Raw genomic sequence first — 13,320 nt, forward strand, 5'->3', positions numbered from 1 at the left:
ATACATCTAAAATGCAAAAATAAGCTGGAATTTCCCATAAAGCACAAACACACGGATCCCTCTGACTGAGCTCTGTAACAGATACGTATTGGGTCTGTGTATATTACCATGCACTTTGCAGACAGGTGACTGACTATTTGCTTTACTTATAATCCAAGCACTGACCTCCTCAGCACACACTGTACAAAGTCTTCACCACCAGCTTCATCCAGCGCAGTCAGTCCAGAAAATGTCGGTTTATGGGATGTCCGTTCTGGAGGTCTTCTCGGTCATAGAAGGTGTGGTTGCAATTGCTCTGAACACAGGTATCATCATCATAAATGTGAATAGCATTAAAAATGGGCTAAAGCTGATCCCCTCTGAGCTAATCCACCTTACCATGGGAGTGGCTAACATCACCATGCAGAGCTTATTGCTTGCAGAATTACGGATCTCATATCTGTGGGTTGATCTCGTCCTTCTGCCATTCCTCATGTTCTTCACCAGCTGGCTGAGTGCCTGGCTCTGTGCCTATTACTGTGCCACCATCACCAACTTCAGTCACCGCCTCTTTGTCTGGGTAAGAAAAAGTCTCTCTGCATTCCTACCACATCTCCTGGTACTCTCAGCGGTGGGGACATTCACCATATGTCTTCCATCCTTTTGGATTGTCTCCTTTCAGACTGAAGAAGGACACTCTGAGAATGGTACCCTCAGTTCCAGCACTGTTACTGGGGTAGTTTGTAGCAGCTTACTATACATGATACTTCTCAACTGTCTGGGGTTCTGTTTCCCATTCCTCGTCATTCTCATCTCCCTTATGATCACATCATCCTCACTTATAAGGCACATCTGGAATATAAAGAATAAGAATTCTGGAATCACTCCTCCTAAGCTCCAGGCCCATACTAATGCCATCAGAACAATTGCCCTCTTCCTCATCCTCTCTGGAGTGTACTACATAGCTGAGGTCATCATCTTCACTGGAAATTCCAACAGTACAGTTTCTCTAAAGTATTTTAGCTGGTGTATGATCATGATATTTCCAACAGCAGAGGCCATCGTCATTACCCAGGGAAGTGCCAGGTTCAGGAAGGTGTTTTTGGGGATGGTCTGTGCTAAATAATTAGTGGAAATGGAAGTGAGAAGAAGAGACTAGTTTGGTATTAATAATATACTGTATGTAACATAGATCCATAAGTTCCATCTTTACAATTAATATATAATATGTCTAAAACAGGTGGCTAATAATCTATTCCGTTCACTACTTACAGTATATAACCTGAACTTGTGTGTATTTTTATATATATATATATATATATAAATACACCCACACTCAAGTTCAGGTTCTATAAGTATATTATATATGTTATATTAGAGTCTAAAGAATTATTTGAGTTAAATGTTATATTAGAGTCTAAAGAACACTGAAGTTAAGACATCAATGAAACTCCAATTATAATAGAGAGGGAAGACAACGGACATCACACTATTACAAAGTTGTTTTCAGAGATCACATAACTTGTGATCTGGGATGTCTCCTTGGTGTATGTCAGGGAATATGTGTCTGTAATCTTTATGCATGTTACTCTCTAGTTATTATTATTATTATTATCCTTTATTTATATGGCGCCACAAGGGTTCCGCAGCGCCCAATTACAGAGTACATAAACAAATAATCAAACAGGAAAACAGCAACTTACAGTTGATGACAGTATAGGACAAGTACAGGGTAAATAAACATAGCTACATCAGCAGATGACACTGGAAAAAGTATCAGGTGGCAGAAGACTGATGGAATTGGTGCAGTTGAAGATTATTAAAGTAAGAAAGGATAAGCACATAAGGGAAGAGGGCCCTGCTCGTGAGTACTTACATTCTAAAGGGGAGGGGTAGACAGACAGGGGTGACACAGTTGGGGTACATAGAGAGCGTAGAACAGAGGGTTAGGATGAGATTTGGCTGGGTTTGGTGAAGAAGTGGGTCTTGAGAGACCGTTTGACGTTTTGTAGAGAGGTGGAGAGTCTGAGGGGGAGAGGTAGGGAATTCCAAAGAAGAGGTGCAGCACGTGAAAAATCTTGGAGGTAGGAGTGGGAGGAAGTAATCAGTAGAGAGGAGAGTCGGCGTGCATTAGCAGAGCGAAGAGGACGGGTGGGAGTGTAAAGGGAGATAAGGTTAGAGATGTAGATGGGAGAGGAGTGGGTGAGGGCTTTGTAAGCGGGTGATTACTCTGTGACCCTCGGAGCATATACATCCATGTCATAAGGCAACTTGGGGTATACTGTATTTACCCAAAAAAAAAGTGATTTGGGTCAATTTTGATCGACGTTTGGTCGAGGTTTGGTCGCTGTTTTAATCGATTTTGTTTTTCAGGGTCTAAATCACAAATTTACTAACAGATGATTTAAAAAAAAATGCAAACCATGTTAAAATCATCTGTTAATAAATGTGTGATTTAAAACCTGAAACATAAAAAATTGAGCAAACATTGGCCAAAAATCGACCCAAATTGACTTTTAGTAAATATACACCCTAGAGCACAATATAACAATGGTGGAGTAAATCTTAATTCTTACATTACACGTTGCTACATCATAAAGGGGAGCGACTATATGACTACAAACGTTTATTGTGCACCTTATAAAAAACAAATATGTGCAGCAATGAGATAAAATTAGAGATGTGCGCTGACCCCTATGTTTTGGATTTGGCTCCGGATTTAAAAGAAAAATAAAAACATCTAAAATCATTTGATTTTTGCAATCTAAACCCTTAATTTCAGATTTAAAATCCGAATTCCAAACCACTGGGACTCCTTCAGTTAGGATCTCTTATGGAGATCCAGACCGGGTTTTGGTTCGGTTCGGATACACAAAATGTGTGGGTTCTGATTTCTGGAAAACTGAACCGCACATCTCTAGATAATATATACTTACAGCGGCGGCTCCTACTTACTTCAAGGTTGGTGGCCTGTCGCTACTCCCATGCCCAGAGAGGAGACAAAGAGCCTGGGTTCTGTCACCTGCGCAGTGGATCTGCCAGGCGCTGGTACCAAAATGTATGGTAGCAGCCCTAATGGGGGCGGAGTCTGTTGCGGGGCTAGCATATTCCATTGCCCTTTCTTTCAAAGTCAGGCAGTGGAAGATTGGGAACTGAAAGTAGCCCTGGAAAAATGAGTAGAATTAGCCTCACGTGGGCAGCACCAGAGGTATACCGTGCAACCATGGCGGCAGCACCAGAGGTATACCGTGTAACCATGGCGGCAGCACCAGTGGTAAACCGTGTAACCATGGCGGCAGCACCACCCCTCACTTATCATCAGACAAGATAGGCCCCACATGCTTGTCGGCCCAATGGGAAACTGCCCTGTGGACCCTATGGCCAATCCACCCCTGCACTACAGGTCCTGTCATGCCTTCCAGCACAGTTTGTTTAAGCTCATTTCTTTCTATGTCACAGTAACCTGTGTAATCAACTCCCTCCGTTGGTCAGCACAGAAATCGCTCAAAGTTACCTATTCTTTTAAACCCTCTTAATTTGCTGTAGTTAGTTAGCAATGCATTATGGGCCAAAAGGATGTGTGAGTAGCCATTTTCCATTCTCACGTGCACATAGACAGACCTGCTTTACATAGTCCAGCCCGGTCTTGCATGCGATGGTGAGTCTGTGACTTTAATTGTGCCATCATAGACTTGTTTAGTCAGCCCGGCATGCTAGCTATATTAGTAGCACTGTAACCTAGTCTTTGTACATGTAACGTCATGTTTGCATATTCATGTTATATGTACTGTATATTGTTTGCTAGCTTTGTTTCCACATTCATGTTGTTATTGCATCTTATTGTTTCATTTACAATTTGACCACTTTCATCACGATTGTATTAAATCATCTCATTGTTTATCACAGACATTTATGATTCCTTTACTAAATAATAAACACTGTTCTTCAGACACCGCATCTGAATTGGATTATTGAAAGTAAAAGGCGGTTATACTGTAGGCTTCAAATTTGTTACAGTAGCTTAGTGAGAGGCAGAACGGGTCCCAGTCGTCTGGATCTTCTAAATGTAATTTGTGACATGCAAGTATAGTATTCTACATCTCTTTGGTATGCATATTGCTTTTTATTCAGAAGCCTAATAAAAGTCTATAGCTTATGAAGCAGCCATTTCTATTTTATTTACAGGTTTATTGTCCCTCTGAGGATTCGGGTTGGTTTAAGAGGAAAGCCAGGGCTGGATTAAGCCAGGGGTGTGAAGGGGGGGAAGGGGGGTGGTGTTATGTTAGATTGTTCATACCTCCCAACATGACCCATTCCAGGAGGGATGAAATGTTCTTATCCTCTTGATAAGTTAATATATGATTGTTGTCACCTGTGTTGAACTGTTTCATTGTTAGAAATGGTATTTCAACAGAGGTGATTGCAATCATAAATTGAGAGGGAAGTCCAGGTAGAGAGCATTTTGGGGGTCATTCCAACCCGATAGCTCGCATGGCAGCCGTCGTTGCCTAGTGATCGCTTCTGAGACAGAGGCGGTCGCTGGGCAGGAGGGGGCTGAACGGCGGCGTTAAGCCGTCATTTAGGGGGGCGCGGTCTGGCAAACGCATGTGACTATTGTGGGGGCGGGCCGAGACGGCTGCGTGACGTCTCATGCAGCCGCTGCGGCCAGTGGCTGCAACAATTAACTCCCGGCCAGCCGCAGGAGCGGCATTGGCCGGGAGTTACTCCGCAAATACAAAAGCATCGCCGCTGTGCTTTTGTACTTGTGCAGGGGGGGAAGGGCCGGACTGACATGCGGGGCGGACTAGTCCTGTACTGGGCGTCCCCCGCATGTCAGTGTGAACGATCGTGACTGTGCTATATTTAGCACAGCTACGATCAACTCAGAATGACCCCCATTGTCCCTCCTGGAATGGGTCATGTTGGGATGTATGGATTGTGTATATTACATTTAAATCAAATGTGTATATTATATTTAGACTAATAGTGTAATAATTCCTGGGTACTGTTTATAGCTCCGATTTATTGAAAGACAACTATTTTATAAAGTTTTCTTGTAGTGGATGAAAACAACTTAAACAACCTTAAAATACACATGAAAAATAAAAATCTATAATGTATCTTGCAAAAATGCAATAGCAGCAGCCTCTGCACTACTTACACACTAGGACAGGACTCATGAGGACTCTGTGTTTCTCTCTCTCTCTCTCTCTCTCTCTCTCTCTCCCTCTCTCTCTAGACCCGAATTATCTCATTAGACAACAGGTCAACAAGACTCAGACACCCAGGTGGGGGGAAGGAGAATCTGGGATCCCGGGTCACTTACTGGTCTCTCCACCCTCCTATGTCTCTTCTGGTCAGAAAACTCAGTTGGTATTTCATGTAACCTGATACTCCTATGTCTCTGCCTGCACTCCATACTGTCCTGCTCATATTTTGGCTGCCTAATTCTGCTGCTGCACAAGAGGGAGAGCTAGTCATGTCAGTGTTGTCTGGCCAGGGGGGGGGGGGGGCTCCTGACAGAGGGGGCTCAAGGGTACAGTATACCCTGTACCCCCACCTTAATCTGGGTTTGGGGAAAGCTTCATATTCCCTACATTCTCCTGTGGGATTCATTACAAATAACCCTGCTCTATAATGGATCATCCATCCTTGATAAGCTTTTTTATTCTAAAATTAGTTATTGACACATTCCGTTATTAATCTTTACCCTTACGCCAGTGTATAAATATACTGTATACTGTATGTTATTTATCTCTAACATAAGATACACGTTTTGCTTGGAATTACACGAAAATAAATTGGCATGTTATGAATCAGTCTGAAGACCCTGTTCATTCCAACATACCACTCCCAGCCTGTGGCTTCCCACTTTACCATCATTCTCCTCCTCACATCATGAAACTTCCTTTTCCTTTTCTTGTATGTACAGTAGGTATAGCTTTGTGTCAAAGCTGTACCTACTGTACCCCAGCGAAACATGTTACTTACTTTTTTTAACAAATATCTGCTCCTTTCACTGATACTACAGTGACTCCTCTGTACCTCAGTTGGTATTTCATGTAACCTGATACTCCTATGTCCCTGCCTGCACTCCATACTGTCCTGCTCATATTCTGGCTGCCTAGTTCTGCTGCTGCACAAGAGGGAGAGCAAGTCATGTCAGTGTTGTCTGGCCAAGGGGGGCCTCCTGACAGAGGGGGGCCCAGGCTCTGATATACCCTGTGCCCCCACCTTAATCTGGCTTTGGGGAAAGCTTGCAGTCTGGGCAAGACTGCATCTTGCCCAGACACCCCAGCACGAGCCATCTACCATCTCCCCAGCAACGGATCCATAGCCATAACAACTGCAAGTCATCTTGCTTAAGAGCTGTTTTGGACCTCAAAATCCACGGACTGGTAAATACTGTATCTCTAACGGAAAAACGGCCCACCTGGACTGATACCTTATATTTCTGAGGGTTTAAACCAGACCTGAAATGACTGTTCCGCACCAGTAAGTTGCTGTGTATATTTCAATGTGTGCTAATTCGCTTTTTTTTAACATTGACCTTTTTCGTGGAACATTTCACAGTTTTTGCTTTGTTTTAATAAATGTTGAATTATTACTTTTAGCAGCCACACCATTATATTTATTGAATATTTATATTTTCATTGGTAATTTCCATTTTTATTAGCAGTTTACCCTAAATAGCACTGTATCTTCATTTCTGCTGTACTATGGGGTTATTCAGAGAGGTACGTAGATGTCTGCATGGGATGTAGTCAGCATACCAACCTGGCTGCGTATGCGGCCACATTTGCGTTCATCTCTGAACATGCTGGGGGAAGCCCACCACATGCCAAGGCCGCACAGCATGTATGAAGCCGCCTCCCGTTGCGTCCGCAATTGGAATGCTGATGAATCAGATCTGAGGATGACCCCTGGCAGCACAGCCTGGGTACACTGTCAGGCAGTCGGTACAAATTTTTTTATTTCGGAGCAGCTGCGTCTCACGTCACGCAGCCACCCTGAAACCGGTCCTGGCCCACCAACGTTTTTCCGGTGCCACCCAGCAACCCCGTAACCCTGCATCTCCGTTGCCTGTCAATCACATTGCGGCCGCATTCATCGAGGATATGACTGCAATGTGCACGGCTTGGCATCCTCAGCGCATGTGCAGTTTGCTGCCACCAGTGGCAGCAAACTGCACTGTGGGCCGCTATTGCGGCGGGGTATGAATGACCTCCTATCTATCTTATAGAAGGCTGACACACTGCTTTACAGCTGCTTTGGGTATAGTATACTAGGCAGCAGGGCCGGTTCTAAGGTTTGTGGCGCCCCGGGCAAAATATGGGGGTGTGGCTTAAATTGGGGGCGTGGTCAACGCACTGAAAGAAAAAATAAAAATCAATAAAAAGTATACTTACCATCCCCGTTCCTGATCCAGACCCCCTCCGCCGGTGGCGCCGCTCTTCTGCTCTCCTCTCTTCGATCTATGGGAGAGACGTTATTACGTCTCTCCCATAGAACAGCATAGACACTAGAGGTCAATTATGACCCCTAGTGTCTGTGCCACTATGCTGTGCGGTGCGCGATGACGTCATCGCGCATCGCACAGAAAAGGTCCTCTAGACGAAGGGAAACTAGACCGTAGCGTCTAGTTTCCCTTCATGGAGAGGACCTTTGCTGTGTGCTACGCGTCTGGTTCCCTTCAAAGCGGGGGGCACAGCAGGGCACTGCGGGGGGGCACAGTGGCGGTTCTTGCCCTGGTGCGGCGCCCTCCAGATGGCGCCGGCGCCCTCCGGAAGGTGGCGCCCCGGGCAAAAGTAGGCAGCACCAGTGTGAATCACTTTTTCTTTTATTGCAGTTATTGTTTCAAAATATCACTGATTAGTAATATTACTAAATGCATTAATAGTCCATTGCAGAATTGATCAAGCTTTGATATCTTGAATTGAATTTTCATAAACTATAATTTGTGCTAATGTGTCTTGACTTCAGAGAGAGTACCCGGGATCGTGTGTAATACAGGTAGAGTATCCCATATCCAAAATGCTTGGGACCAGAAGTATTTTGGATATCGGATTTTTCCGTATTTTGGAATAATTGCATCCCATAATGAGATATCATGGCGATAGGACCCAAGTCTAAGCACAGAATACATTTATGTTTCATATACACCTTATACACACAGCCTGAAGGTCATTTAATACAATATTTTTAATAACTTTATGTATTAGACAAAGTTTGTGTACATTGAGCCATTAGAAAACAAAGGTGTCACTTTCTCACTCAAAAAATTCTGTATTTCGGAATATTCCGTATTTCGGAATATTTGGATATGGGATACTCAGCCTGTACCTCAAGCAGTGATGGTTTTTGGCTATAACTGCTTCTAGATTGGAATTCTATGTGACATTACTAAAATAAAATAAAGTGGTGATGGGTGAGAACTTACATTCTGTCTTTCAGATGGTCATCAGGTCCAGCTTCCATTCCAGATGATATTGTACATTACTATCACACTTTTCACTGTCAGCAAAGAGAATGTTATCAGATCTCGATTTATAGATCAGCATCACTGTAAAGTGGTATGTGTGTAAATCAGAACAGGACTCAGCAGAAGTGCAGAAGTGTGACTTTACTATGGGAATCCTTGCTTAACCCAGGCTGCAGAGGCACTTCCAGTATAACTATGGGAAGGCCATACTTGCCGACAATATGAATTTACTCACCGGGATATGCCTGGAGAGGATAAGCAGGTGGGTGGTGCAAGGGGTGGGACTGGGCCAATAGAGCCATTAGACCCCATCCCCTCGAGGGGAAAAAGCCAGGATTGGATCACATTTTCATAGGGGTGGGGCTAAAATGACGCACATAGCATATAATCACATCATTAGGCCTCTCCGCAGGGATCACTGTTTGTCCGTATTTATCTCCCCGTTCTGCCCACTTCACTAGGAAGTGGGCAGAATGCGGGAGGAGTGCCAGCTCTTCTGGGACTGCGGGGGACTACCTAAAAAAACAGGTGTCTCCTGCAGGATCCGGGAGGGTAGTTAAGCATGGGGAAGGCAAAGATGCAACTACCGCCAACCACATACAGCATGCATCTACAGTACATCCCACTCTATCCCACTCTGTTGGTGTAAGCAGTGTCAGTTGCAGAGGGGGTGGTGGCTGCAGCACAGTCCAAAACTAACATGGGGGAGCCACACCAATGCCCCCCCCCCACCCGCAAATGCTGCCAAACATCACTGGCCCGGAACTCACTGTCAGCGCGAAGCCACCGTCATCCAGATGCAGCAGCAACAGACAGGGAGACTCATTAGATCATCATCTCGCCCCCAACATCTGTAGCTAACAAATTTGTATTGGCTAGCTAACTATCTGCCTACACTATAAAACATCGGACATCTGCAAATCCATTTTCGCATCTCACTCCCTGTTGAATATTTTTTCTAGTCTGTGCATAGCCCAGGACCTACTCCTCCAGTGCGATAGAAACTGTTGATCAAAGTCAGATCCGACGTCACACACCCTCCCTGAAAATGCTTGGGAACACCTGCGTTTTTCCTGATACTCCGAGAAAGTGGCTAGTTACCACCCCCAAACGCCCGCTTCCTGTCAATCAGCTAGCGTATTCCTAGCGATTTAAAAAAATCACAGGATTCTTTTGCGGTTTCGCCTCATGTGTCCGCACTACAATGCAAACGCATGCGCAGTATATTGATAATCAGCCGCTGTGCGAATTCGCACAACATTGATCAGGTCTGAATTAAGCCCATTAGTTGGCCAGCTTGACAAATTATTGCAATATTTCGGAACCAAAAGTCCCTGAATTTAAATGAAATACAGTTTGTAGTGCAATTAGGTGAGGGCACAGCATATATGTTTTATTGGTTGCAATGGTGCTTCGATGCAGCATCTTCGGATGCAGCACTCGGCTGGCAGATGCATGAAGGAGGCATCTATTTCTTTTCTGCTGCATTTGCATTTTATTTGTACAGTATTGCACAGTCACTTCCCTGTGGTTGTGTAATAAAGTACAAATCAGAATCAGGCTCTAAGTACTTATCAAATCTCTGCATATTACCAAGTACTCAGCAGACAGATTACAAAGAGCCAAGGACTGTTTGCATGAGTCAAATTCCAACCACTGATGTGTTTCTGTTACATACACACCATACAACTCCTCAGCCTGCGGGTAGAATGAGCGCTCAAATGCTCCCTCCACTGTGAACTGCGGTGATGTAAATCTATGTTGAAGGTGCTGTGGCAATTATTTTATATCATGATAAATGTGATATGCATGAAGATTTGGCTCAAGCAGTGCACCACTGTTCATCTTGCAATAATGACAGTGGTAAGCATCACTCAAAGTGGGGAAGATGTATTATGCCATGAGAAGGGATAAAGCAGTGATAAGTGCAAGAAGATAACGCACCAGCCAATCATTACAGATGTTAAAAATGACAGGAGCTGATTGGCTGGTGTGTTTATCTCCAGTCTGTCTCCTGCTTAGAAGTACCCCTCCCCCTTTCAAGCAACTGCAGTATATTGTCAAATCGATATGAGCAACTTTCATTCTGTTTTGCTACAGTACAGTACACATCTACACAAACCCTCAATGACAACACAGATACTGTACAGTACATAGAGCTGGCCCTGAAGCAGCCATTGGCCCACATGGAAGAAAATAACACTTCAGTCCCATGGGGGGGGGGGGGGGGGGGGGGGGGACACATTGGTCCCGCATGGAAACAATAAAGTAACTTAACATTGGAACCACATAAAAAATAATAATTCATAGGGTCCTGTACATATCCTCCGGTTAGTATTATAAGCTTAATATCTCTGCTTTTCATATTTATTAACATAGTAATGATTTAAAGTGTTCAAATATTGGGTTAAACAACAGCATCACTCTGCCATCACCTGGGAACCAGAACGGAACATATTTGCATTTGATGCTCATATATCTGAATGTCATGTATCAGTGTAATCATTCTGCTGCAGACTCTCCCAGCATAGACTAATCATTACTACAGAGACGTCAGACCAGGACCATACACTGAGACACAATGATATCAGCTGTGATTCTTACTAAATTCATTATTACGCTGATCACTGGGATATCTGGGACCATCGTATGCTGCGCAGTGTTCCATGTGTACATCAGACACAGGAGAGAGACCGGCAATCTGGGTGTCTGTGATAAAATCCAGCTTGTTACACTGCTGACAAATCTCCTCTTACAGAGCACGATGACTGCTCACGGCAGTTTTCAGTACTTTGGGACATATCTGATGTTGGATAATAATATGTTACTATTATTCATGTATACGGCACAACATGTACTTATTGTTGTCAGTTTCTGGAACACCACCTGGCTCTCTATCTTCTACTCTGTTAGTTTGGTCAACATTTCCCACCAGTTTTTCCATCGTGTCAAAGCAAGGTTCATATCTTCTGTCCCTCAGCTCATACTGGGATCACTGCTATGTTCTATTCTTACTAATATCCCAATCTTCTTCACAGCAACTGTAGAAAATTTCAGAAATAACACAGATGAAACATTTCAGTCTGGTTACGTGATTACATGGGATTATTATTACATCATCGTCAGCTCACTGATCAGATTCTTTATTCCATTTTCTATGACGTGTCTGTGTATCGGAGTCAGTGTCAGATCTATACTGAGACACGTCTGGAGGATGAAGCAGGGAGACTCTCATCTAACATCTGGCCAGCTCAAGTGTCATGTCCGAGCAGTCAGGTCACTGGTTGTACGCTTCATACTGGACATCCTTTTCTTTTTGTCAACAACAATAGTTACTGTTTTATCCCCATTGTACCACATTGATGACATATTGATGTATACCGCCTGTTTATTTATCCTGCTTTATCCCACTGCTCAGACTTTCATTATAATCCATGGAAATCCCAGGTTCATGGGAAGATTATGGACCTGACTCTGAGTAGCACACGGGTCCGTATGCAGCCACATTTGGAATGTAGATATATTGCTAACAGAATGCTGATGACTATACCTATGCCTCAATGAATATGCATTGCACCAAACTACTTCTTCAGTCACCATAACTAGTATCAATGCTTACACCTACTGCTGGTTGCAAGAGATCCATCTGAAATATGTGTTCCCTAGGCATACAAACAACTGAGATTATGGTGTAACTCTGGCAGCACATCCACAACTGATGCCACCACGAGACATCCATGTCACCTAGGGAAATGAAAGGATGGGATTCATGTAGTTCAGAAGAAGCATATGCTCACTAAGGCACACTATACGCCTGCAGACCGACCTGCGCGTGACCTAGAATCAGGCCCTATGTGGCCACTGAATTACCACCTGAATATAAGGTCTACACAACAATCATGAGATCTATTTTCATCTAGCTTCTTTTTTTAGACCTTGGCAGCCTATGGTAGTGTAGGGGTGTGTTGTTTTCATTTTATTTTTTTATTTAAATGACTGTTATCATGAGGCAAACCCTCTTTTTTTTCTAGTTTTCCCATCCTCCCTTCCCTTGAGCATGTTTGGTTTGGTGATTTGGTGTTGGCTATTTTGCATCAGGAAAGAACTATACCAGTTTGCATTTATTTATTTGGTTTAGGTGCACTTCCTTCAATGACTGGTGGTTGGATGTACCACCATAACGGGAACAGTATCATCACCCAAATAGGGTGAGTTAAATTGTAACAGCTCTTCCACATTACACTTCTCCTCTTCCTTCTCAGCACTGTTTATGTAGGAGATCTGTGATTGGCTGACTGTCATGTGCTTCTTGTTATATATTATACTCACAGGAAAGCGGACATATTAATTTCACTATGTGTTATATCATCTCACTGTATGTAATATCCATCTTGTTACATGTCATATCCATCCTGCTACAGTATATGTCATATCCATTTCACTATATGTTATATCCATTTCACTATATGTTATATCCATTTCACTATATGTTATATCCATTTCACTATATGTCATATCCATTTCACTATATGTTACATCCATTTCACTATATGTCATATCCAGTTCACTATATGTTACATCCATTTCACTATATGTTATATCCATTTCACTATATGTTACATCCATTTCACTATATGTCATATCCATTTCACTATATGTTATATCCATTTCACTATATGTCATATCCATTTCACTATATGTCACATCCATTTCACTATATGTTTTATCCATTTCACTATATGTTACATCCATTTCACTATATGTCATATCCATTTCACTATATGTTATATCCATTTCACTATATGTCATATCCATTTCACTATATGTTATATCCATTTCACTATATGTTATATCCATTT

At 43.1% G+C, this 13,320-nt stretch overlaps 1 protein-coding gene across 1 annotated transcript; it reads left to right on the top strand.

Moving 5' to 3' along the window:
- The first annotated feature begins 229 nt into the window (after positions 1–229).
- On the top strand, positions 230–1,105 carry LOC134944411 (taste receptor type 2 member 1-like). The gene is made up of 2 exons (XM_063932988.1): positions 230–559; positions 662–1,105. Exons 1-2 carry the CDS (start codon positions 230–232, stop codon positions 1,103–1,105), a joined length of 774 nt encoding a protein of 257 aa, XP_063789058.1.
- The last annotated feature ends 12,215 nt before the right edge of the window (positions 1,106–13,320 follow it).

This window comes from Pseudophryne corroboree, chromosome 7 (genome assembly GCF_028390025.1).
Source record: "Pseudophryne corroboree isolate aPseCor3 chromosome 7, aPseCor3.hap2, whole genome shotgun sequence".
NCBI classification, from domain to species: Eukaryota; Metazoa; Chordata; class Amphibia; order Anura; family Myobatrachidae; genus Pseudophryne; species Pseudophryne corroboree.

Excerpts from the sequence above, each read along its gene's own strand:
- LOC134944411 (XM_063932988.1), top strand. The coding sequence starts at position 230 with ATGTCGGTTTATGGGATGTCCGTTCTGGAGGTCTTCTCGGTCATAGAA. Across the intron at positions 560-661 it reads GTCACCGCCTCTTTGTCTGG|ACTGAAGAAGGACACTCTGA; the intron begins GTAAGAAAAAGT and ends GTCTCCTTTCAG.